Genomic DNA, 27,196 nt, shown 5'->3' on the forward strand with positions numbered 1-27,196 from the left:
AGAGAGAAAAGCAGTGAGAAAACCAGGTCAGAAACCCACACATGGAAATAAAGGCAGGCTAAACTAAAAAAAAAAACCCTAACTGGAGAAGTGAGTTCCATTTTACATTTCAAGCTGTCCTTCAGATTAGCAAAACAAGATCCTTTGTCTTGTCAATTAATGTTGCTAATTAGAATTATTGAGTTTATAGTTGTTTTTGAATCTCATCTGTGAATTTGCTTTGGTTTTAAAGTTGTATATAGCTGTATATAAGGCATTCATACCTAGATTTAAGATTATACAGATTAAGTAACACCGTGCTAGAAATAATATAACTCAACACCAAGGTCCTTGTGAGTTGTTTATTTTTACAGGGGACCCACACATTACTCAAGTTCAAGAGATATTATAATACCACTTCTCTTCTCTAAATACATTTGTACACTCTATATTCCAGGTTTTCAAAGTACCAAGGAAACAAGTAACCAATCACAAAAGTGTGCCAACTGTGTTTCAGTAGCGAGGACACTCTTTAATTTCTAATGTTCATTATTTCTTCCTTGTGAAAAGACTGATATAGGAATAGGTCCAGTCTAGCCCTGGACCTCTCAGTGATGAAGCTGTGAGAGTTCCTGCCTGAATCAGCTAAACTCTTTGGGCCTTATTTTCCTCATTTGCAAAGTGAAGGATTTAAACCAGACCACTGTTTCCAAGAGTATAGAGACAACAGGTGACACAAGGGTGAAAAAATTTTGACTAGTTATATGTTTATTTCAATATGTGCTTGAAAAAATTTTAGCTAGCACAGGAAACCGGGGATTTTCCTGATCTAAGGCTCAATTTATTAAAGTTAAAAAAGCAAGTCAACTTTAAAGGGAAAAAGAGAACAAGTGATATGCAGATAAGACAAAAATCATGAGGATGGTATGCAAATCAGTGAAATTGAAAATGGCAGAATAGGATGATTTAAAATGCTACTTTAGTTCTAAAGTTCTGTTATAATAATCTCAAGGTTAAAGGGTACCTTCATTGGGGTCAGGAGATTCAGAACAATGTTTTTGGATAGATTTAGGCATGCCTGCTTTAACAGGATTTCAGAGAGACTTGGGGCTTTTTTTTGATACATTGACCTATTTGCTTCTCTCTTATTCTCATTAAAAATTTAGCCTTAATAAACCCAAGTATTAGAGATTAAGTTGGTTCAGCTGTATTTGGAAATAGAAGTCTTTAGGCTGTTTTAACTTGACATGTCATAAAAACTCATGCTATGTAAAGTGTACTTGTCTTTAAAAAGCACAAACCTTCTCCTCTTTGCACTTAAGTTTCCATTCTGTAATTCTTCACCACACTGTTGCTTCACTTCAAAGGCTGTTGACTTAGCTGGGCCCTGCTTTTGATCCTGAAGGCATGAAATCAAAGGCCTATTCCCAGCCACTTCCTGACACCTGCCTCCTAACAGTGGCTGTCACTACCAGCCCTACCATTCTACAATTTCCTTTTGTGTGTCATTTTCCCGGTTCACATTTGCATGAATACAAAACAGCCAGATAGAATGTTTCACAGACATACCAGAATGTATACATTCAAATAAATATTATACTTCGAAATAGCAATTTGCTAAGCCATTTTCATTATCCTTTTTGGAGCCAGTCGAAATGAGAAATAGTCTTCCTTAATTGGGTACTCTTCTATTTCCATACCCTTCATTCCTTACTTTCCTTGTTCTATTTAATAATAGAATTTTATTTGTTGAATGCCTACCATGTACCAGGCATAAATAATCACATTTCATTTAATTCTCAAAATAACTCTGTACGGTATGATAACCAGTCCCCAGTGCTACAGAAGAGGAAATGGAGACAGTAAAAGTTAAGTTATCTGCTTAAGGCAGAGCCAGAATTTTTCATAGATCAACAGAACAAAATAGATAGACTAGAAATAAACCCATGCCTATAGAATCAATTAATCTAAGACAAAGGAGGCAAGAATACACATGGAGTAAAGACAGTCTCTTCAATAAATGGTGTTGGAAAACCTGGACACACACACAAAATGATATTAGATCGATTCGTTACACCATATACAAAACTAAACTCAAAATGGATTAGTGACTTAAATGTTAAGACCTGAAACCATAGAACACCTAGAAGAAAACATAAGCAATAAATTCTTTGATACTGGTGTTAGCAATATTTTTTAGATATGTATCCCAGGGCAAAGGATTTGAGAATCATTTTAATTCTTAAAATAACTCCATAAGATAGGATAATCAGTCCCCAGTGTTACAGATGAGGAAACAGCGACAGTAAAAGTTAAGTCATTTGCTTAAGGCAGAGCCAGAATTTTTCATTCAGTTCAGTTGGACGCTAATAGTGAGCTCTGGAACACACCTTATACATCTCATACATACATTCCCTACTTTCTCCACCTGCCTCTAGTGCCTGCTCTGTTGGTGTCTCCAAAGGAGAGCTATGCTAATGGTGGCCTAGAGCCAAAGATGCTGAGGAAAAGGACCACATGACTGGAAAATGCCCGAATCCAGATAGAAAATAAGTATATCAGGAAACAGAACTCGGTTTTGCAGACTATGTTAGTGGGTGTAACTACCTGAAAGAATGCCTTAATCCTGTACTAGGAGACTTCAAATAGATCACTAGAAGCCCTTGGAAGAGAAGGGGACAGACCTAACTTTCCATACATGATTCAACTTACCTGTCCATAGGTAGGTACTATAGAGGGAGCTGTACAATAGAACAAACACCAGAATTTGTCCAACAAAGTTTTTTTCTTTAACAAAATTCCATATCATCATTCCAGCACATACAATAGCCTGAAGAAAAAGTTATGAAAAAAAGTCATATTCATATGAGTCATATTAATGTTTTATTCACAGCAACTATATTATTGTTTTAAATTATTGCTGAATAATTATCAACTATTGCATACTAGTTATACTAAAATTACAAGTTTTATGGTAAAAAGAAAGCCTTCTTATACAGTTTTTAACAATGGACATATTCAAGTGAAACAGATGACAATATTCTAAATACTAACCTTATATTCAGTAATGGTTTACACAGAAAATGCTAACCTTTCCATTATAATTTGAGACATGCAAAGATTTAACTAGAAAATCAGGTTATGATCGTTTAATTTTTAAGGATTCAATTATTTCCATTAAAAATGCAAAATTATCATCAAATGCTATTATTAACCTTAACTTTACATAGTTCAAGACGTATTTCAATATTTAATAAATTAGGCATAAATTAATAGTGATCAAATTGTAATTGATTTCATTTGGTCAAAATTACTTCTGATTTTTATAACTGGAAAAACACAAAGAGGTAATTTTTTCCTTTATAGTAGTATAATCAACGAGAAAAGCACAGTTCTATATATCTATTGGTTTACTAACCTGGGCGATCAGTAAATTAGTTGTAAGCATATGAGGAAGTTGTTTATATTTCTTACTCAAAAGAAGAATAGCCAGAGACCAGATCTTAAAGACAAAGGGTTCAAAAGTTATTCAGTTTTTTTAGTCTTTATAATTACTTATTAAATAAGTCGTTGATTAGCCTCTTTAAAGAATCCTCTTTATCTTGATTCAGAAAGAAATTCCAACATTTACTTTAACATGTCAGTTCCCAAAAAGATATTAAGGTAAATTACTATATCCAAAGTAAAATAAAAAGCATGGAGAGATCCTATTGTAAATTAACTGTCCAAAAGTGACAGGGTCTTTAAGAACTATTGCCTTGACTTGGGCCATGTTCTAATTTTCCCTACCTTTGGTGGCTGGTGTGGGACACAAGTTCATAGCCAATATTTAAGAAAAGAGCTTGAGTAGGAGATGCAGTTACAATGCACTAAGTTCTCCCTTTTTGATTCCACCATATTGGCTCATGAGGTATCTAAATTCCAGGCTATCTTACTTCAAACAATATACATTGCCTACCTTAAGACTGTCTTGGATTCCTTATATTTAAAAGGATTGGGTTTTTAGTCTACCTACACAGTGGCCAGCTAAGTTTGCTGGTTGACTTCCTTCTTTCTTCTCCCCTCAATGTCATTCAAAGCTTACACAGTGTCTCTCCCCAAACTGCCCTCTTATCAATGGGTACTGATTTTTAAGAATATGTAACAAATGTAAAAAATCTTAAAAATTACATTAATCATGCCATTTATTTGTTGAAATATACATATTCATCTCCACCTCTTTTCCTTTAATAGTAAAAGTTGTCTTTTTTTTTCCAGCCAGAATACTGCTTGAATTTAATAGGCAACATAATCTATAAGATAATCTAGTTGCCGAGTGTTTAAGTATTTAACTTGAACTAGATAGATCCAGAAAGTTTCATTAACATGAAATGAGGGGGTTAGACATGATTCCAAGGGTCCCTCAACCACATGATTCTACAACAGCTAGTATTTGTATGGTGATTTACCATGTGCACAATGCTTTTTACATATTTTATTTCATGTAATCCTTAAACCCACAGAAACAGGTAAAATTATGATCTCTATTTTATAGCTGAGAAAACGGAAATTTAGAGAAGTTAAGGTAACTTCACAGAGACAGACAGCTGATAGGGCCAGGAGTTAAATCGAGGTCTGACTAAATCTCATGCCTTGTCTGCTGTCTAACTCTAAATCCCAGATGGAAAGACAAAACTCAGAAGGCTGATATTATATTTTATGGGCAGGCTTTAGCATTCTCTATTGCCTAAGATATTAGACTTTTAAATCTCTAACTTTCTGTTACCAAGCTATTCTCAAACTCATTCTGTGGTTTTCACTCATTTTTACACTGAAACATGCTTACCAAGGCAACCAGGCTGATAATACTTATATCAAAACTAACATTCTGGATGGCATCTGCCAATGGCTTAGGATCCATTGAGGGAAAGGTCAGTAACCAGGCAGAAACATACATGATGGGTGCAGACACAAACGTGCTTATTACCATCCCTGAGGTTATCTGCAAAAGTGAAATCAAATTGTAGAAAAGGTCACAGTCGCAATTAAACAATTACCTTAGACTTTAAATAGCCACAGAACACTAAGGTATTCTAAAATAAGCAAGACTCAGTAAAAAGACATCCAGCATGTTATCTACTACCATATAACCCCTTTCTGAGAGTTCTTAAAAGAAAACACAGTTAAGTTCTCTTGGCTCCTTTTCCAAGCTATACTCAATTTTTATTTGCACATGACAAATAGCAGACATCCCACTGCTAATGGTTATCTTCTAGGTTCTAAGAAGTAAACCATAATAATAATCTAATTAAATTGATGACCAATTTCCTTTCATACTATTTTACAAAACATAGGGCAATAAGAGCAATTCAAAAGGAAAAATTACTATGCAAACATTTTACAGATAAAAATATGGAACTGACTTTCATTAATCAATTTAGTTTCTTCATTTTATATTTCAAAAACATTTACTCTAATGCTGTAGATACATCTACAATATGCTTAGACACTGATAATAACTTTCTGTAATTGATTTTAGCTATGTACTGCAGTTGATTATAGGGTGTTTTGCATCTGGTGGTTGAATCATCAATGAATGAAATAGAATTTATGTTCTCAAAATTTCAAAAGTTACCCCTCTATAAATAACTTTTAGGCTTAGGTGTAAGTAAGCAATAAGATACTTGAAACTAAATAAGATTAATGAAAAAGTCATGGCTGAATAAAGATCCCAGATTAAAAACACTGTTACATGATGTTACATGATACCTCTTTATATACAATTAAGTAGCTTACAGGTATCAAATTCTCATAAAAGAATGCTGATTTCTGTGTTTTGAAAATTCATTTTCTACTAACTACACAATCAAACTTAGAAAGTTGTATATACATACAATCTCTACTTCCATGTTGAACTGTGTTGCAAAGATAGCCACTCCCGGTGCTACAGGAAAGACACCATACAAAAATGCATAATTCGATAAACTGGTGCGGTTCACTACACTGTTGTTCTTGTCCAAGAGTTCCACCATTTCTCTACACAGAAGTGGCAGCACCAGGCTGAAGAAAAAAGAAATGGGTCATAATTTGAGCATGCTGCTCCCCAAGGCGGGTAAATTGCTCCAGTGAATTTGACGTTAGGTTATTCTTCTCCTCAGAAGGTATATCTCTTGGCATGTACACGTTCTCTGTATGTCCGCTTGTGGACATTTAATTGAAAGAATGAAGAATTCAACTTGGAGCCATTTAGAGTAGTGTAACATTATTCTAGAAACACTTCAAACATCAGAGATTAGGAGGTAAAAACTCTGATACTTTTGTTCGACAAATAAATTTCTTTAAAAAAGTTTGTATAAGTTGTAGGAATACTACTGTTTCTTGCATCCTCTATTAATTCATTGAAATGTTTTTAAAAAGGTTGACAATCTGAATAAACTTTTTTCAAGAAAATTACTAAACTCCTTTTTGGAAAAAAAAGCTGACCTTTATTATGATTAGGGGTTTAAATGGTTCAGGTAATGATAAATGCTGCTCAATTAGATTCTTAAAACCAGTAGAAAAACAGGTATCTTTCACTTAGCTCTTCACTTTCGTAAAGATAAAAAGGTTTAGCAAAGGGAACATAAACAACTCAAATGGGGCAGAAAATTAGTGAAATCCAGACTGGTGAAGAGTCAATTATTAAACAAATCCTTCAAGATTCCATAGAATGAGCGTATCAACAATATAGCTGAGCTAATGGAGTTTTCCTTTAGAAAGAACAAGACCAAGAACGATGATATTGTCATAGCAGCACCTAGAGAGATGTTCTATGATGGAGTAAAGAATTACTCTTCTGTATATTTTTAAAATTAAAAATAGATGGAAATATCAAGTAGGGATTAAAGACCCAAAGAAAAAGATTCAAAAAGTGAGAATATTTAAATTCTATTTATAAGTTGAAGTTGATAATACCACTATTGTTAGAACCATATTACTGTGGCACTACTAATTAATACTTTATTTCCAAGGAGCATAATGCCACCATAAATAATATTCAGAACTTATATTCATTTTTACTATTTTGAAAATAGAGACACTATTTCATATTGCACTGGTCTAATGAATTTAACTGTCTATACAAGAGCTGAACTGAATAGTTAAGTATGCCCCACGTGCTTTGAGATAATCTTGCAGTAAAACTGATGTCACCTGCACCATAAAGTGTATTTCCATGGCTAATGAGCTAAATAAACTGTAGAACTATTAACTAAGGAGCTGATAAGAACTTTTTTGGGAGGGTAAGAACTTTTTGTTTGACAGGCTAGGATCAGATGGTTAATAATAATCATTCATATTAACTTACTTCTATATAGAAATTTCAACCACCCTCAGAATTACAGAATATTTTCCCCAAATTCATGATAAAAATAGTTTATACTCAAAATTATTGCTCTCATCACAACTAAGATGCTTTTGACTTTAGGATTTTAATAGAATTAGAAAACTCAGAAATCCTGCAAAATTCCTTAAAAAATATGATTGAACTGGGACATTAGGAAATATTGAGTAAAATTATATAAAAGCTGATAGGAAACCAATAGTCTTTATCCTTTGACAGTAAAATGGAAAAAAATAACCTACATGGAATAAAAATGACTTTCCACAAAACACCAACATCGTATTTTCTTTTAAATCACAACTGTTCAATTAAGAGGGATTATTACTATCAGATTATTTAAAGGAGAAAATGGTTATGAACACATCCCAATGGATGGCTAAATAAGGCTTTCACAAAATATAATCCCCAAGTTAAATAAGTGAAACTTACAGTTTAGCTGTGATGAGAAGAATTAGTACAACAAATGCTGACTTCTTCAGTTTCCTTATTTTTCCTACCATTGTGAGACCAAGATAAAAGAGAGCTGATCCCGAATAAGAATTTGCAAGTCCATCAAGAAAATTTTCCATATATTCGGGCACCTTTTGATCAAGAATAAAATTGAAGGCAATGCCAATGAAGACCATAAATACTATTGGGTTCTGTAATACATGTAGAAGTCCAAGTCCCACAATTTTTACTTTGTTTTGAGAAGCATTTTGAGTGTCTTTCCACTTCTGGATTTCACAGAAAATGAACCCTATAGGGTTTAACATCATAAGAGATATTGGTGCCACCAAATAAATGTACTGGAGATACTCTGGGTATGTAGTTTGGTATAAAGCTTCAACTGCAAAACAAGAGTTAAAATTGATTTTAAAATGATTACAGAAATATAATAGATTATGTGTATGTTTTCTGTGCTTAATTAGAGCATATTCTACATTAATATAAATAGTGCACAATGATTGCATTAGCCTTGGTTTAGAAAAAGTACATTTTTAGTAAGAAAGCTAAAATAAGAAAAACACACCATGTTAAATAACATTTAGCTTATAAAATTATAATCAACTTTTACAAATTATTTTTAGTAATACCCACTAATTTTTATTGAGTAGAGGCTTAGACTAGACACAATAAAAGGGCAAAATTGTAGAATTCCTAAAAGAAACAATTCAGAGTAAAATTCTTATAACAAGTTAAATGTTAGTAATAGCAACAGGTGGGTGTTGGTTTCCTTGAGGAGAAGTTTCACTGGAATGGTGAAGCAGAAGTCAGGGTATAGAGGACTGATGAGCAGGTATGAGAAAATAAACTAAATAATGAGCACTGAATCGATGGAGTCCAAGGCTGTACAGGAGAAGATGGGAGATGGCTGACACACAGTAGAGGGATCAGAGACCGGAGTTTCCTACAAAGTCTAAGAATGACATGTAGTGGGAAGTTTAGGAGTCCAGAGTAAGTCAGGTAGTGAGCTACTGAATTTAATATTTCCCAGATGACTAGGTCCAGGATGACCTAGGATGGCCATTGTTAGTTGGTGGCTGAAGTGGACTAGAGGAAAACATCAGTGGAGATGAGAAAGACAAGGAACTAAGAAGGCAGAGAATTTGATAGGCAGTTCACATGGGTGCCAACGTCTAATAAGATAATGGCAAAACTTGGGAGTGGAGACGTTAATGGTGAGTCAGACATTCTAGTCTTCAGTGAATGAGGAGGAATGGCTAGAATGAGGTCAACAGATGACAGCAATGAGGATAAGGGGTCTAGTCGGGCAACATGAACCTCAAAGAGGCAGTTTTTACAAAACAGCAAATAATAATGGCCTAGCACGAGGTCTCTATGAGGATGCCAGTCCTATCTACCATTGCTCATGTAGTATGCAGGTGAGAAAACAGGCAGCCTCCATTTGAGAGGAATGAAAGGGAATGGATGGCTATAGGGAAGACCAGTGAAGATGCTAAAGAATTAGGGATGGAAAGGTCGATAAGAAATGTTTGGGAGGGGAATACAGTAGAGTCATGTAATACATATTTATCTAACACAATGTCAACTACACTTTCTTAGGGAAACAAAAGCTTTTTTTTTTTTTTTCCTCCCATAAAGCATGTTCTCAAATGCAAACTAATTATTTCACTTGCCGTTCACTGAAGAACAACACTAGAGAGAAAAATCTGGCTGTGTTAGACTTAGGAGAAGTGGTACAATATATACAAAGTACATGTGCTATATTCTGTAGATGGTTTAACGAATTTTTCAAGGGTTTGACTGTACATGATGATTTTAGAACCTAATCACTGCGTAAGTTGCATCTCCTTAGAAGGCGTAGGTGGGTTGGATCAGAATTTTATCAGTTTTTTGGTGGAAGTGGGGGTTCGTGGCCTGGTTCTAAGTGGATCAGGGCAACTTAGAACATTAAAGTCAGCAACCTGGTCTTTAGGTACATTTTTGACAATGAGTTCTGAAATTATTCAACCTAATACACAATGGCTGATTCAGAAATGACTTTGAGGTTGGGAAAGGTTAAAAAAAGAATAGCTACAATCACTCACAAGAAGGGAGGCAATCATGTGAAAAAATGTAAAAGATTAGCCTTCTCAATTTACATTAAGATAAAGTGACTCAGGTAGGAAAATACGTTTGTTTACTTACTCAGGATACATAAGTTCAGTTAATGTCATGCACATGTCCCGTTAAAGTTATGTAACTAGATTATATAACCTGTAAAAGTTCACTTTGTTCTTATTAGCTAAAAACTACTTTTATAAGATTCAATCCTTTTTTTTTTAGCTAACCACATACGGAGATCTATAATAGTTCTGAAATGAAGCAGTGATTAAACAAAATGTATTTGATAACATAAAATTTCACAAATTCTTTCTGATTTCCAAATTAGATATACGAGCTCTATAACCCTTAGTGGTTTTCTTTTATTACGTTTCATAAGGTTTCAGCTTTTAAGTAAAACAAAAAGTAGCAGTTTTGAGAACTATTCCAGACACTTCTTCTGATTAGATATTTTATTTCTAAGAGAAAGGTGTCCCTACCTGCTCACCACTCAAATTTTAAAATAGAGAGTCTATTTTGGAAAAGCCTGTGTTTTCAGTCTGAGCACAAGAATTTTCCCAACTGGCTAATATAAAATGCATAAAGTTCCTTTGACAACTTACAGCACACAAAGCCCCTTAAGTTAATGCCTTTTTCCAGAATTTACTTTCATAGCACACTAGCACTTAATCATCATTATATAATAGACCTTAAGCTGTTTTAAAGCTTAATGCAAATTTGAGCAACAGTCTTTATTATCTATGGCTAGCCAATCAATCACCAAGTACTTTCTTCTTTTGCAGGATCTTTTGTATTTTCTCCTCTTGATTCCTACTACCACTAGTCAAAAATTTCAAAACTCGTTACTTAATGTGTTTCCAACTAATATCCTTTTGGTTTTTCTTGACCACCCCCTTCATCCATTTTATTCACTGCTTACAATATCACGTAAATCTTAACTTCAAAAACTGAGATTTTCCCACAGTTCTCACCACCCACAAAAACAGCTATAAAACCCTTCTTTTGACAATTACAGTCCAGTCTCCACACTGGCACCTTATTTATTCAGCTCATCACTCTGGAATACCCAGCTATTCCTCAGGGTATAGCCTCCACCAGCTGGTTTAATATCACACTTAGAACAGATAAATACCAGGTTCATAACTAGTTTGACATGCTGACCATCATCTCCTGACTTCTTGAAATCTCTCCTTTCTTATCTAAATCTTGCCTACTGTTTAAGGTCTGTCTCAGGTACTTCTTACACCATGTCTTCAATATGTATCATGGATATCCTCTTCACTGGATGGCTCTGGTACCTTGTTTCATATTAGTGCCACTTGAACAAATTCTAAGTTCAAATACACTTATAACCTCTAGTCCCCAGCATAGTGCTGAGCAAATCTGAAAATAGTTGCTGGGTGGAATTAACAAATCAATGAATGTCAAAGGTTTCAGAATAATATGTATTTTCTAACACATGGTAATTTATATGTAATTATCATTCATTAATCTGTTTTCTTTTATATTTAAATTTTCCTTTTTCATATTCTGAATATTTATAAAGGTTACTATTGGAGTATTTTAAGTCAATTGAACAAGTATTTGAAGGCAAAAGAAGTATAGCGGGACAGTAAACAATTGGGAATCAATACTTGTTAAATTACTAGAATATGGTTCAACAAGGAAATTTCCGTCCATTTCTGTCATTCATTTGCATAATCACTTAACTTCACGTCTTTATAAATTGGTAGAGCTGTTCTTTTGTTACGAATCTGAAGATGGTTTTTCAAATCTGAAAAAAGTATATATGAAAGGAATGTCCCATACTAACAAATAGGTTTATAATCATTATATCAACTATTAAATTCTAATGAACTCTTATAAATAAGGCTCTTGGGGAGTACAGGGAGAATCCCACTATGAGGAATTATTGTATAGCTAAGAGACAAAATTAGTCATCCACTGTGGCTTCTACTTAATTATAGCAGGTTTTCAATCCCTAGCAAATAACCAAAAGACCCAGACAGGATCATTCTATTATTTAATGGCATAGTTAAATGCTTCATTTCCTTTTTGTTTACAGCTCAAGCACTAGAGCATAATTATGATTAGGCAGAGTACTTATGTTATCAGCATTGTTTGAAGAATTACAGGATTTAACTATGCCCTATTAGTATCTTTTAATGACAGAGGCAGGGAACTGTTCTGATTTGCTGAAATCAACATTTCACCTTAGTAGATTCTTGGTTTCTTCTCACACTCAGATTTCTTGAAATACCTTTGAAAAGAATTGTTCTAAAAAACAGTGAGCTTCGTTTCTAGTCTGTAATAAGGCACTGTAGTTTTCTGTCACTTGGGTATAAATAATTTTAATGTAGCTTCCTAGACTGTTATATAATGTCATCATAGTACAGAGAAAAAGGGTACATGACTGTCCTTTTTCTTGATTCATTATCTGCCTTCTCCTGAGTCACCCATCAAGTAGGCTGATGTTGTGAAACAAATGCAGTCTTAAAAAGGACGTATATCATATAACCTATGGTGTTTATCTGTGAACGAGAGAATGGGAATTCTTGGGAGAGGCCACGTAACAAACTGAAAGGGTCTTCTCTTTAGAGATACAGTCTTCTCTGTTCACACTGACTGAGGCCAGAAGGCAGAAGGGCATGGACAGCAATATTAAATAATCTCACTGGAGCAGACGCATGGCCCTGTAGTTCTAGATCACACCTTCCATTCTGCAGGTATATGAAAAAGGAATTCTGTCTATACCATTGGTTTCTGGTAAAGTTATTGTCTATAATCTAATGTTACAAGAACTCTTATTTTTTGTGTGATTTAAAAACAAAAAAAAACCCAGAAACATTACAATTGAAAATCTATAAATATAGTCATCAAGGAAATTGAATTAGCTCACTGCTTGGAACATGATTATTTCCAGATTCACTGATTTAATGTAGGATATAAGCAGTGATAAATATGGCTGACTACATTTTTTAGTTGGAGTCTGCCTCCATATGAAAAGGGATAAACTCATTTAATAGGTCTTTTTCCACTACTACTCATTTTATGAAATATTTATAGATGAATGTAAAGATAATAAAAATATTGATTTTCTCTGAAACTAATGTATTATAAGGGCTAGTTGGGTCTTTTGAAGATTGAATGGGAATGTTACATAACTGTGTGGCATAAGAGAATGCCCTGGATTTAGAACCAGAAGACCTAGGTTTGGGTCTCAGGCACCTGTAAGCTGTGTGACCTGGGATAGTGCAATTAAATCTCTGTAAGCCTGTCTCCTTATTTGAAAATGAGGATAATAGTATCTGCCCTATCTCAAACGAGTTAAGTATATAAGAAAGTACTCTATAAAGTTACAAATGTTAGCTCTATTTAGTTATGGACTTGCTTACTAATCTATGAGAGCATGAAATGATATACTTATATATTTAACACTATGATACTGAGTCACTTCTCAGGTCCTTATAGCATAAATACCTTGACAAATTTTCAGCATTAATGCCTCTTAAGAGATGGATAAACACATTAACTCCTTGCTTTTATTTCCAGTCTTTATTTAAATATTTGGTTCATCCTTAATTTTAAAATTCAGTAACCTTAAAAGAATACCTATCTAGTTTCTGACTATTTACAGCTCAATTATCTAAGAACTTAGTTTTTCCTCTCTCATAAACTTCCTACTTTTCTCACAGTTATTTAATTTTTAAGGTATATCTCTGTATCTGGTAAGGGAGATGGAGGGTATAGGAGAAAGATGAAAAGTATACTCCACTAGAATTCTTTTGGTATCAGTGCTGAGATAATTGGGGACAGGAAGGGTAATTAAAACTACTAGATAAAAAGTCTGAAAGTTAATGATAGATCTCAACTGTCCATTTTATTGTTTCTTTTAGTCTTTGCTCAGAAGATATACCATCAGAAAGGCCTTTACTGACCCCCTACCTCAAGTAGCACTGGTACCGACTCATTCCTATCCCTCTATACTAGTTTACTTATTTTTATGGCCCTTGTCATTATCTGACATTATTTTAATTTTATTTTCTCATTAAAATGTAAATTCAATATGTACAAGAACGTTGTTCACAGGTGTATTCCCAGTAGCACTGGTACAAAGTGGGTCCCTATTAATGAATGAATGAATGAATGAATGAATGACTAAATCCATAATATTCAGGTCCTCACATTGAGATACATGATCAAAGTACAACATAAATGTTAAGTTAAAGATAAAAATATAAAAACGTGGTTACTAAGTACACATTTTCTTAGGGGCAGAGTGTTCTGGAAAAAAATGTTTCCTTTCAAGATTATTTCAACATCCCAAACTGGTATGTTTACTGTTTCATCAGGAAATATAAACATAGAAACATGAAATTAACCTGCTTAGAGTTGGAAAGGTGAAAAGGAAAAGTTGGAAAGATGAAAAAGCCTGCATCATTTTTGTTCTTAAACCAGAAATCAACTAAAGTACATTGACATTTTGAAGAACAAGATCAAAAATGATCTTTAATGTAAAATAATATATATTCTAGATAGTAAGAAAAATAAAGGAGGGAAAAAATCACTCATAAATTTCCACTGCTAACATTTAATAATGACTGTTTTATATAGACATATACTTATCTTTTCATATTATTTAAATCAGAATCTGATCTTTTCTGGAAATTAAATTTCTTTCATATGTGTGTGATTATTGAGAAGAAAAAGAATACTGTTAGGAAGAAAATTCACAAAGTTTATTTGGATATGACCATTTATTTTAGGTTGACCTTTGAAGGAGCTTCAAACTGAGGTTAAGGAAAAAATATAATTCATCCTAATTTAAGATATATTTAAGAAAAAATAGAAAAGATTTCTTAGACACAAGAGTATCTATCACTAACAAATGTTTAAATAAATTAAAAGGCTTAAATTTCGTTATCTTCTAAAACACTTGAATTTTTTTAAAGTTTGAAAAATTAAAAATAACTTACCTATAGGATATCCCAATGCAAAGTCATTACTTTGTGTAGTGAAAATAGGGAATAGTCCAGCTTTGCTAAATCGACTATCGGGACTGGCAACCAATAACGTTAATACACATACAATGACAAAAACAAAAGCTTTGGCAATTAAGATGCTATATAGGAAAGACCAATCCACATTGGAAAAATTAAGTACAACCATGTTTTTGAATAATAAAGCTGGAAGTGCAAATCTGGAGACAAAATTTCCCAGTCCTTTGGCCTGTGTTGATGTTATGACATTGGCCCTTCCTGCTATGTAACCACAAAGGACTATGCCAAAGCATTCTAGTAAGGCTGGAAAAAGCCTTGTTACTGACATGGAAGGTAGGTCATTAGTGGAATTAAATCCATGCATTGCTGTTGAGGACAAAGTGTTGGTCATATTGACCGCCATGGTTAAGTTCCTGGCAGGTAAATCAGTAAAAGAATTCATTTTCTTTCACCTTCCAACTCCAACCAGATCTCTGGAAATAAAAAAGAAAGATTCAGCGTGACAATAAGAACAATATAGTTGAAAGGATACATTGGCAAACCTAGACTTATTAAATGGCCAAATAAATACACATATTTTTCTTCAACTACCATGAAAGAAAAATATGTTTTAAAAAGAGGTGAGTGTGTTTCCTAGCTGACAATAATCTCTTCACTCTCGAAGGTGAGTCAGCTTAAAATATTTATATGGCTGTCCTATATTTAGGATCAGACTTGAGTAAAATAAGATCCATAAATGTTACAGTGGCAGTGATACCCCAGGGTCCTCTCCAGTGATCCATACTAGAGCTCTGCCTAGCAATTAAGAGCATAGAGCTAGAGTCTGCTGAATGTTCACATGCATTTAAATTCTCCAGAAATTTCAAAAGTACATCAAGAAGACACACTGGACAAGAGGGGCCTTTCCAGCCTGCGTTCATACTTGACTCTAGGATAGGAAGGAGGATATAGCAGAGTATCACTTGTCAACTTTGAACCAGTAATTTATGTTTTTTGTGTCTCACTTTCCTCATCTGTGTAATGGTAATAATAGTACCTACCTCATAGGAACTTGAGATTATTCAACTAAAGTCCTTATAATCATATCTGGCACAAAGCCTACTCTTAGTTCCTTTTACAGCAGCCACAGATATTGGCCTTCTTGAATGCCCCATAATCTCCTTCTGCCACATGGACTTTGCACATGCAATTAATTCTAAAATGTTCTCTATCCACCTACCACTCTCTACATAATACTGGCTAGTCATGCTCCAAATCATGTAGTTCAGGAGTCACTTTATCGGGGTGGCTTTTCTGACCCCATAGCCAGGCCAGGAGACTTTCTCAAATAGAATCATGTTTCTTACCTTTAGGTCCACTTTCTTCATTTTCTAATTTTACTATGCATTAGATTGACTATTTGATTTGTGTTTTTCTACTTTACTAGACTTTAAGTGCCATAGAAATAGAGTCTGTGGATGTGTTTGTTTACTGTTGTATCCCTAACACCTAACATAGTGTATGGAGCACAAGAGACTCCATATGTGTATATTTATTTCACCCTTTAGTGAATTGATGTTCTCTTTTAGGAACTATCTAGGTCATGGACAGAAATCTCTCTCTCTTGTTTTTTTTTTTTGAATGATAAAGTATCCTAAGTTTTTCACTATAGCAACAGGCCCAAGACCACAAAATGTGTTCTAAAATATTCTAAAGCTGTTCATAAATGTTAAAGAACACAAAATGTTTTAAAATGTCCTAAAGATGTCTAGAAAATGCTAAAGCAAGGGAAAATTCTTTATGCTAATATTACAATACTTATCAGACGCCCCTCTTGCTGCCAAGGACACAGTGAACATGAGGTTTGGACAACTCTGAAATTAATCTACTCTTATTAGCAACTTGAAATTAATATGGTGACAATTGCCAATTTCTAAGTAATTATTCTGGATTAATCATCTAATATGGCCTTATATGAGGTAGTAAGTAATTATTTAGCTCATGCTTCCTGAAATTTACAATGCCCAGGTTAAGTTCTCAAACACCCACATTGCATTAAAAAGACTCAGATGGCAGGCCAGAGACCAGCTACAACTGATACTCAGGGGTGTGAGTGAAATAATTTTCTCTGTGTTACTCTGGTATAAACTGAGCCATTTAAAAAACAAAAAACAAAAAACAACTTACATTTAATCTGGATCAGGACAAGTATTTTTCTTCTAGGATTAGATAGGAGTGGTCAAAATATATAAAACCTATATACTCACTCACATGCTTGAAGTTTAGCAAGTTAAGTGTCAAATTATATCCTGGGAAAGCTACTGTTGGTACAGGTACTCACAGCTGAAGTAGGAGCTGGTAAACAATTAAACAAAAGTGTTATAAACATTTGAAGCCCTTAAAGATGTGGACTTGAAAAGGCAGTGCTAAAGAACAAGGTGATAAACTAGCTCAGTTTTCTGTTATTTTTTCCAAGTTCCTTACATTTCTTTGCCTGAAGTACTAGTAATTCATATGGCTCATTTGTACCACACTGGCATATCAACGTATTTCAATAATTTTAAACGAACAGTTTAAACGAACGGTTGTTCAGTAAAAAGAATCAAACAGATCTGAACCCAATTTGGAGCCTTATACTTAACTCTTTGGGCAAGTTACTTAGCCTTTCAGACTCTTAGCCTTCTCAACTGTAAAATTAGAGTAGGAACCTCCTTAGAGGAATATTGTGAGGACTGGAAATTTTAGACACAGCTTATCATAGTAGCTTATCACAAAGAAGGCTTTAAAGAAACGGTAGTAATTGCTATAAGGAGTTGTAGTCCTAATAATAATGATAAGAATGGTAACAAATTAAATATAATCCATTGTTCTATGCCAATTCTTCAAACAATACTTAGTATTGAAGATTCTTCTACTAAAGTAGAAGGACGGGATGGGTCGTAAGGTTATCAGTTTTTATTTTATACGAAACAATTAAGAGGAGTTGAGTTTAATTTTCTTTGTAAATAGTTGTTAGCAGGGAAGGGAGAGCTCTTCATTTTTCTCAAAATGATGGTCAAATAGTTGTAGCAATGCCTGGGTTTAACTTTGTTAGTCGAAAAGCAAGAGAAAAACTCTGCAAAGTAATCTGCCCCTTTCCATGAGGTTTCTTTTAATGTTCCTCAACATTATAAAAGCAATATCTGCTAGTTGAGGGAAAGTCAAAATAACCAAAAAGTATTTATAGAGTTTTATCTTATCTTTTTTTACTATAGTTTCAAGTATACAGTACATTGGCTAGACATTTATATAATTTATGAAATGATCCCCTGGATGACTCTATCATTCATCTGGCTCTACACATAGCCATTACATTACTACTGACTACATTCCCTATGCCAGACTCCCCATTCCTGTGACCATCTCTCAAGTACTAACTTGAACTTCTTTAACCCTTCTTAACCTTTTTTTCTCAATGGGAGGAAAATATGTTTTTGAAAGCATTCTTTTAAAATGAACAGGAACTATAGCAAGAGCCTTTTTAAAAAACTTAAATCTAGTTTTTTTCATCTCACTGAAACATAGCTTGTTACAGAACAAACATGTTGTTGTTCTGTCACAGTAAAAGACTGCTCACTGACCACTCACTGGGGCAGGGAGTGGAGAAATGCTACATACAAACCACTTCTGGCTACTTCATATTTGGCTTAGAGAGCATCACAGAACCACTGAAATTGTAAACAACTGCTTTACTTCTGATTAACTTCAAAGAGAAAGCTTTAAACTTGTAGGCTGTCTATTTCTCAAACACCCAATATCCTTTATCCTGTGGAACAAGCATAATACACTGTGGTACTACTAAAGCACTCTTCACCATCAACAGTCACACCAGCCACTCACTCTTATCTACTTGTAGGGAATTAAATGTCCTCCTTTGAGACCCAGGGTGGGGAGCATTGAGCGCTGCTTTTCCCTTGTCATCAGGGATAGATTTTGGCCCTCCAAGATAAGGGCGTAGAGGGTCGATAACTATATAGGCCGCCCAAAGAGCTGTCATACAATGCCTGGGCAGGCAACAGTGGAAGTGGAAAGGCAGTTTGCGGTCTGTGCCTAGGATAAAAAGTTGGTCGTCACCGTTCCCAGGGCATGAGAGTTACAAGTTCTGGGTAACTGACATGCTCCAAAAAAGGGAAAAGGGAGAAAATTTGGGGCAATGCTCCAAGTACATGGGCAGAATCTCCCAGGAGGGCAGATACTGAGGCTACCTCTTGGGATAAAGGGAAGAGGACGAGAATGACAGGGGGATACACGTACAATGAAGTGCTCTTCAAACCGAGGAATGACAGTCATGTCACTGGAGGGCACAAGCCGCCCCTTCCCCTACGAAAGCCTTCTCAGATGGCCATGCACGTTCGTCCTAAAGGAGGGCAGTGCGGGGCAGAGGCGGGCAGGCGCAGGCAGTGGCCTGCGGGCCTGGGCGCCATGGGCTGGGCGCTGCCCACCTACACAGAACGGGAGAGCGGGGGCACTAAGGTCCCTCGAGGCCAAGCCAGGACCCAAAGGTCAGCGTCCAAGGGGCCCATCTCACCTGCTACGTCTGCAGCCCCGGGGCCGCGAGGAGGAGGGAGTCGGTGTTCGCTGTGGGCCAAGCAGGGAGGAAATCACCATCATCTCCCACTCCAGCCCTCTTGGAAGACAGCTACTAGCTTCTGGCTGCAGCAGCTCAGTCACGTTGCGCGAAAGTGAGATGCGGAGAAGCCTTGACCGGGTCAGCTTCTCCTCACGCGGGCGGTGCGGTCCCGCCCCGCCCCGCCCCGCGCGCCCCGCCTTCAGGCCCCGCCCCTCGCCGGGAGCTTCCAAGGCACACGGCCTCCAGCCCCGCCTCCGGCTCCGCCCCCGCCGCCGGGTCGACGAGGCACGCGGTCCCCGGCTCCGCTTACAGCGGGAGGCCCAGTCACTAGACTCTGGCGGCGGGACTTCCGGCCGTCTAGCTCCCGCGAGAAGCCGGCCGCTGTGGGTATTTGTAATCCCATTCTCTTAAAATCAGCTGCAGAGGCCTTTAGTCTCTACACCTAACAGCTTTGAGTGATAGGGCAAATCCTCTCTTAGCTTCGTCATGTTTATAGCTAAGATTTAACGCGAGGACTTAGAGTCAGACCTGGGTCAGTAGTCTCACCTTCCTCCTTTCCCAAGGGATGTCATCTGGACTTGACTAAATCAGAGATTAAAATGCCTGTAAAGCTTTTCCACTGTGCTTGATTTGTAGTGAGCTGGTCCAGTTGCTGACTGCTTGTGTTTCTGTCGTGGGGGAAACTGCATGCATACCCCCTTAGTCTACCAAGAGGAAACTGGTTGTATTGGTGGAAAACTTCTACAGCAGGTGCTCCAATAACGCCTTTTCCTTCAGTTTGTTTGTTATAACACTGATGAGATGCCAAGAATTTAACTCTTGTTTATAGTAATTAGCCTAAGGTAAAATTGATTTCCTTATATATTATTTCCCTGCAGTTCCAAGAACCTATCCATGACATTACGTGAGGACTTACTCTATAGAGCTCTCTTTTGAAACTGGAAGAAATCCTGTATTTGAATTAATCTTTCAGAATCAAAATTATTTCAAACTTAAAAATATTTATAACCTAATCCCACTTAATAACTTCACAAGAATCTGTCCTTTGTAAAGCCTCTAGTTTGCATTGCATCTTTAACTTTTTTGTCTGGCAACTTCAGTGTCTTTCTATCATCTTGGTAATTTTAGTGCAAAGGTACAAGAACATACAGCTTAACTTGAAAAATCATGGCAAGCTAACGGTTGGTTAAAGGCTTTGAAAACTAAGCAGGAGAAAAATGCGCAGACACAAACTATAGAAAAGTCATGCATTCTGGCTTCTGTTCTCCTCACTTGACCTTTGTTCTCATGTTAAAAGAAAACCACGGGCCCACAATGGAGTCACTTATGCTAGGCCACATCACCAAATGGGGGCTTAGTACTTAAGAGAATTGTAGTTTCGATTTCTAACTTTTTTTATTTCTGATTTTGAATGTACTAAATAATAATGAAATAGTGAAAAATCAATACCTACCGATAACTTCTGTTAACATTTTACTATATGTATCATTTTTTTCTGTATGTAGATTAAGAAAAATAGCATCATACAATAGACATTTTTAATACATATGATTTTTAGTAACATTTATCATATACAATTAACTTTTATCCATAAACGTAGGTCTATATCATAATTTTTAATATCTATCAAGTATTCCCTACTGAAATTTTGAGGATTATCTTTCTTGAAAAAGCAGGAACTCTGGCCCATCTATAAAGTCTAACCATAGTTGAGTAAAGAAGAGGAAGATAAAATAGTAAAAGTAATTAGAGTGATTTAAAATGTGTTGTTTGAATATGTCTAGTGCTTGCTTTGGCTGCACATATACTAAAGTTGAATATGTCTGTTATGATTTGAAATTTCTTTAACATTATTTAGTTTCTTTAAAACTCCCATCTTCTTCCCAATAACACCAGTTTCTCTTTGGGGATCCATATATCTCCAGAGAATTTGACTTCACTCGCCTTCAGAGGTGATATAACTCTGATGTAACTGAGAAAAATTTGGCTATCAGTATATTTCATCCCTTTGGACTCAGCAATTGAGTCAAGGTGGGCATTGGCTCTAAGGTACTTTGATACAATTACTCTTAGGACTTTTGCCAAGAATGCTGAGGTTTTGTTTCCTGTTAGGGGAAGATGCTGGCAGCATCCTGGGATCATAAGAGGAGCCAGTATTAGAGTGATGCACACACCAAGGAAGGCACGACAGAGAAGGAAATAAATGGATTCTTGATGACAAATTAAGTTGTAGAATCAAGCCTCACTTGAAGCCAGTCAGCCTGTGGATTTCTCTTTCTTGTGAGCCAATCAAATTTTTTTTCTTTTTTTGAATTTTTATGAGTTTATTTGAACCAAACTGATGACAATTGCAGGGAAGCAATATCTCGGTGGATTGAGAAAATGCTCTGGAGAATGGCAGTATTGCAGCTTATATATTAGAATCAAAGGAGGAGATCTAAGGAAGGTTACATGAACTCCATTGATGGTAGATTAAGGGGGCAAGAGAAAGCAAAGCAGGGAAATCTCTGGAATTGGATGAAAAGTAAAACAGAGAGACACATACTTCTTGGTGGGAACAGGATAGTTAATAATTAACATTTACAGCATATAGAGGTGGTATGTGGGAAACAAAGTAACAATGAGGGGTTCTGTGGTCTTGTGCTCTGGTGCAGTGGTTGTGCCTGAGGGGTCTGGAAAAGGAGATTATTCTGACATTTCAAGATTTGTCGTCTTAGGTACAAAAAAGACAATAGACAGTTCCACTTAAGGTAAAGATTGACCTTTGTCAAGGAAGCTCAGGCCTAGGACATGACTATCTACCGTGACTCGCTTTTAGTTAGGAATTTTTATATTCAGACCATCCTATCTGGTTACTTTCAGTCTCTGAGTTTGTAAGGCCTGCCTTTCAGGCCTCTCCTGAGCATATTAGGTTTAGTATGTGGCCTTTTTTCCATCTATAATTCTTTCTTTTGGTCATAAATCAATCTGAAAAATGAATTGATGACCAATCTCTTGGTTAGATAATGTGGTCCCATAGTGAAAGGAAGCCTCATTCCTAGGAAGTCTTAGCGTTGGCATCAGTCATGCTGAAATGGTGGGTCATTGGGGATGCGACAAGACCGTAACCTTGGGTGGAAGGCAAGGCCAAATTTTTCTCAAAAGGGAAAGGCAGGTAAATGGGAGGCAGTCAGGTTTTATGGGCCTTCATTAAGAAAAAGTACTCTGGATCATTTCTATAAGCTATTATGATCAAAATTTTGCTTTCTGTCTCACTTCTCTGTATTTTGCATCTAGCATAACATTTACTTATGGTTTGAGGGTACAACTACACCTCTTTGCTTTTCACCATCTGATCATGAGATGGGTCCCTATTTACTGTTGGTAGTGGTATTATTATTATTATTATTATTATTATTATTATTATTATTATTTTAATATGGCCCATCTGCTTCTCATTGGAAGCACTCAAGTGTCGTTTATTATTAATCCAATTCCTGCTAGTCGTACTATTAGGAATTGTAACTTTAAGATTTAATTGAGCCAATCAATTTTATTTATTGTTTAAACAAGTTTGAGTTGTTTTTTTTGTCTCTTCAAATCAAATGGACAGAAAAAAATCCCAACAGTTATTATCTCTGAGTAGTAAAAATACATGCGATTTTTTTTTTCTGTATAGGAAAGTTCTACCAAAATATGTGTACTAATTTTATCAGGAAAAAGTCTGAAATAAGTCTTAAAATGTGTATTTTGGCTATATAAAAATGGTGAACAATACCTAATAGTAAATATTTTTCTAAAACAAATTTAAAAGCCACTACTATGTATTAAACGAAGTAGGTATACAAAATCCACCTATAAAATAACACAATTTAAGAGCACTGCAATAGTGCAATATATGAACTCGTACTAGGCCAAGGCCTTGTTTTTATTAACTATTATATCCTTACCACTTATAATAGACCATTCCCTACATACGGTAGGTGTTCCATAAATGGTTCGTGAATGATTGAATAAAAAACATAATTGCCTATCAGCTATCCAGGATATTAAAGTGTACTGCTATTCAATGGGAGCTATTTGTTATAAGCAACTGTGGTATAGTTCTTTTATAGTACATGATTTATTTTTTTCCAAATTTTCACTTGGCCCAGGTTTATAGCCTTATTTAAATATTCTCCTAAATTATGCCTTCTTTTTGTTATTTTAAATGCTATAATTAAATAATTTAAAATAAAATAAAATTTTAGATAAAATAATTTAAAAGATAAAATTCTGAAAATTATCTTCTAATTTAATATGTATAATACTCTCCTTTCAATTTGCTATTAAAATATTCTAATGACATTTCCAGTTTGGTGAATATGTGGAAGCTATGGGAGAGTGGCACTCTTGGAGAGGGCATGGAAGCTCTGTACGCCTCCCCACGTAGCTTGCCCAATGCATCTCTTCTATCTGGATATTCATCTGTATCCTTTTTCATATCCTTTTATAATAAAGTGATCAATGTAAATACACACACACACACACACACACACACACACACACACACACACAGGCTTTTGTCTGGGCCAGCACTTAAGCGGAAAAGCGATGAAGCCAGAATTAGATTATGAAACTGAAAGTTAAATGGAGGACTTTGATAAAATAGGGTACAGAAACCATATGGTAGAAGTGTGATGACTTTACTGGCCATCCATTTTGTTTCAGGATGGATTTGGATGGATTTAGCTTCTTGATACTTGGTGGTTTTGTTTTGACCACATTTTTTTTTGAAAGAGATTAGAGATCAGGAACACAAACGTGAAAAACAAACAAAATACTCCCATTTTTACTACTAGTTTGTTCACTTAAAAACGTACTCAGAAGGATGCACCTAAAAATGGCACAGATGATAGAGGCTTTGTTCATCCCTCTTGTGACCACATGAAAGTTGAGACGGAAACACAGAGCAAACAGCAAGCAAAGTCTCCTGGGATCTAGATGAACAGAAGCACTACAACAGGGAGAGAAGTAATTAATCAACCTGCAACAGTAGAAGGTAGGAGGGGGCAAAGATACAGGGCTGCCTGCCTGGTCCTGAGTGGCTGAGTGGGACAGAGGCTATGGCAGTGGCAGCTGGCAGCTGGCAGCTGCAGAGACCTCTTAAAGGGGCCATATCTGCAACCGGATTTTTGTGGTGATGGACTTGCTTGCTCTGAGCACCAGCACTTGGTCGGCTGCTCGGGCGGCACCAGAGACTTACAGGGGGCCACTGAGTTGTTGGAGTGAGGGCCAGAGGCGAGGCTTTCTCATGGGCAGAAGTGCTGGCAGTATTGCCATAGCTGAGACATCATCAAACTGGATAAGAGAGGTCACTCTGCCCAGAGGATTCCCTGAAACTCTGCCTCCCCCAACTTGTGGCCCCACCCAAGCCACATCCAGGTGTATCCTCAGTGAATCCAGTGCTCCTTACTGAGCCAACCCCAAGACCCACACTGTTGGCAGCTGGCCTCAGTTTCTGGCATGACTTGTTGAGGCAACTATAAGCACAGCATCTGTGGATTGCTTGCCAAATCTTAACAGTTGGCCCTAGAGGGGTAGAGGCTTAGGCTAAATTTGGTCTGCAGCTGAATCCCTCTCAGGACTGTGCCACTGGACACCTAATTCACAAATCCACACTAATAAGACCGGGACACTTAGGAGTTTTGCTTCATACATAGAAATAGACATGGAAAGGCAGCCAAAATGGGAAGACAAAGAAGCAGAAATCATATGACAGAACAGAACAGAGATCCAGATATAATGGAGTCAAGTAATCTAACAGGTGCAGAGTTCAAAACACTGGTTATAAAGATGCTCAATAAACTTTTGGTTAAATTCAGTGAGAACTTCAAAAACATAAAAATGGAAATGGAAATTATAGAAGTGAACCAGTCAGAAATGAAGGACACGTTATCTGGGATGAAGAGTATATTAGAGGAAATCGACAGTGTATAAGGAAGAGGATCTAACCACCGATACAGAGGTTGGGGAAGCCATGGGCACCTTATCAGAACGGCAAGAAAAAAGCCAAGATGATAATAATTTAAGGAGCCTATGTGACAAAATTAAATGTAAAAACATCCAAGTCATAGGAGTACCTAAAGGGGAACAAGAAGTTGAAGAGCTGTTTGACGAAATAATGATGGAAAACTTCCCTAATCTGGTGAAGGAAATAGACATACAACCCCAGGAAGCTCAGAGAGTCCCCCAAAAGATGAACCCAAAGAACCCCACACCAAGACACATTATAATTAAAATGCAAAAGTTTAAATACAAGGAGAGAATCTTAAAAACAGCAAGAGAAAAGCAGTTAGTTACCTACAAAGGAGCACCCATAAGACTGGCAGTTGATTTTTCAAAAGAAACTATATAGGACTCAAGGGACAAAATATTCAAAGTGGTGAAAACCCAGAACATACAACCAAGAATTCTTTATTCAGCAAAGCTATCATTTAGAAGGACAGATAAAGAGCTTCCCAGACAAAAATAAACTAAAGGAATTTATCAACACCAAACCAGTATTATAAGAAATGTTGGAGGGACTTCTTTAAGAAGAAAAAACATTTATCAAAAACAGGAATAAAGAATGGTAATAACTACATTCCTATCAACTAGTACCTCAAATGGAAAAGAATTAAATGCTCCAACCAAAAGATAGAGTGGCTGAATGGATAAGAAAATATGACCCCTACATGTTACCTACAAGAGACTCACGTCAGATTAAAAGACACACACAGACTAAAAGCAAGGGGATGGAGAAAGATATTGCCTTGATGGACCTAGAGGGTATTGTGCTGAATGAAGTTAGTCAGATAGAGAAAGACAAATATCACATGATTTCATGTACATGTGGAATCAAAAGAACAAAACAACAACAACAACAGAAACAAACTCATAGAGAATATTTTGAGGGCTACTAAATGGGAGGGGGGTTGGGGGATGATGAAAAAGGGCAAAGAGATTAAGAAGTACAAATGGATAATGTAATAAATATGTAGGGGGAAGAGGGGTACTAGATTTACTGAGGTGATCACTTTGTGAGTTATATAGTTCTCTAATCACTATGCTGTACAACTGAAACTAATATATGATTGTGTGCCACCTATAATTGAAAAAACTCATTGAATTGTACAATATAAATACAAGCAACTAATTATCTATTATATTTCAACAAAGCCAAGGGGAGAAAAAAAGAAAAAAATGTGCTCAGAGACAAGTTTATGTAATAGGCAATCTTTAAACAAAGAATCTTATAAAATGTGTAGAGCATTTTGTAATTTGAATAATCTCTAAGATGAAAAGCTCTAAAACTAACCAACTTTGTAAAATATAGAGGAAATAGAGAAAACCTCGGATTTAATTTTGACTTTGGAGTAAGAAGGTCTTTAGCTGATTCTAGTTAAAATATGATTGAAACTTTTGAGTAAATAACTAGTTCAAAAATGGTTATCACATCCTCAGCACAACAATTAAGCACAGACCTCAGAAGCATTCTTCCAGTAGAGTATTTCAGGAATTCCAGTCTCCTCCTTGAAGGGACAGGTGCTCTGTGGTGATTGCTATAGGATCTTCAGTGCCTGGAACATTGCTTGTCACATAGTAGGTACTTGATAAATATTTGTTGACCTACTAACTCTTAGAATGCCAGCTACACAAGTTTGTGAAGTTTCTGTATTTAGAGAATCACTTAAAATGGAAACACCTGCTCTTTCTTATTCT

General features: G+C 35.9%; 1 protein-coding gene and 1 long non-coding RNA gene across 7 annotated transcripts in view; one reads left to right on the top strand and one right to left on the bottom strand.

Moving 5' to 3' along the window:
* GPR155 (G protein-coupled receptor 155) overlaps nt 1-19,621 on the bottom strand; it is a 37,711-nt gene extending 18,090 nt beyond the window's left edge. For 3 of the 6 annotated variants that reach the window (XM_039855686.1, XM_039855681.1, XM_039855687.1), the window contains exons 1-8: nt 19,433-19,595; nt 17,137-17,220; nt 14,863-15,359; nt 7,769-8,168; nt 5,853-6,018; nt 4,805-4,960; nt 3,398-3,481; nt 2,692-2,809 (exon numbers count right to left, since the gene is read on the bottom strand). In XM_039855686.1, the coding sequence (XP_039711620.1) occupies nt 2,692-2,809; nt 3,398-3,481; nt 4,805-4,960; nt 5,853-6,018; nt 7,769-8,168; nt 14,863-15,328 (1,390 nt within the window). In that variant the 5' untranslated portion in view covers nt 15,329-15,359; nt 17,137-17,220; nt 19,433-19,595. Of the gene's footprint in view, nt 1-2,691; nt 2,810-3,397; nt 3,482-4,804; nt 4,961-5,852; nt 6,019-7,768; nt 8,169-14,862; nt 15,360-17,052; nt 17,221-19,432 lie in introns of all 6 variants that reach the window. The other 3 variants (XM_039855684.1, XM_039855685.1, XM_039855682.1) reach the window with 3 other exon arrangements.
* Nucleotides 19,622-19,818: 197 nt separating this feature from the next.
* The window catches only part of LOC120597135 (uncharacterized), a 47,009-nt gene continuing 39,631 nt past the window's right edge, over nt 19,819-27,196 (top strand). The window contains exons 1-2 of the long non-coding RNA XR_005651340.1: nt 19,819-20,224; nt 21,587-21,754. This is a non-coding gene — a long non-coding RNA (uncharacterized LOC120597135). The remainder of the gene's footprint in view (nt 20,225-21,586; nt 21,755-27,196) is intronic.

This window comes from Pteropus medius, unplaced genomic scaffold (genome assembly GCF_902729225.1).
Source record: "Pteropus medius unplaced genomic scaffold, Ma_sr-lr_union100, whole genome shotgun sequence".
NCBI classification, from domain to species: domain Eukaryota; kingdom Metazoa; phylum Chordata; class Mammalia; order Chiroptera; family Pteropodidae; genus Pteropus; species Pteropus medius.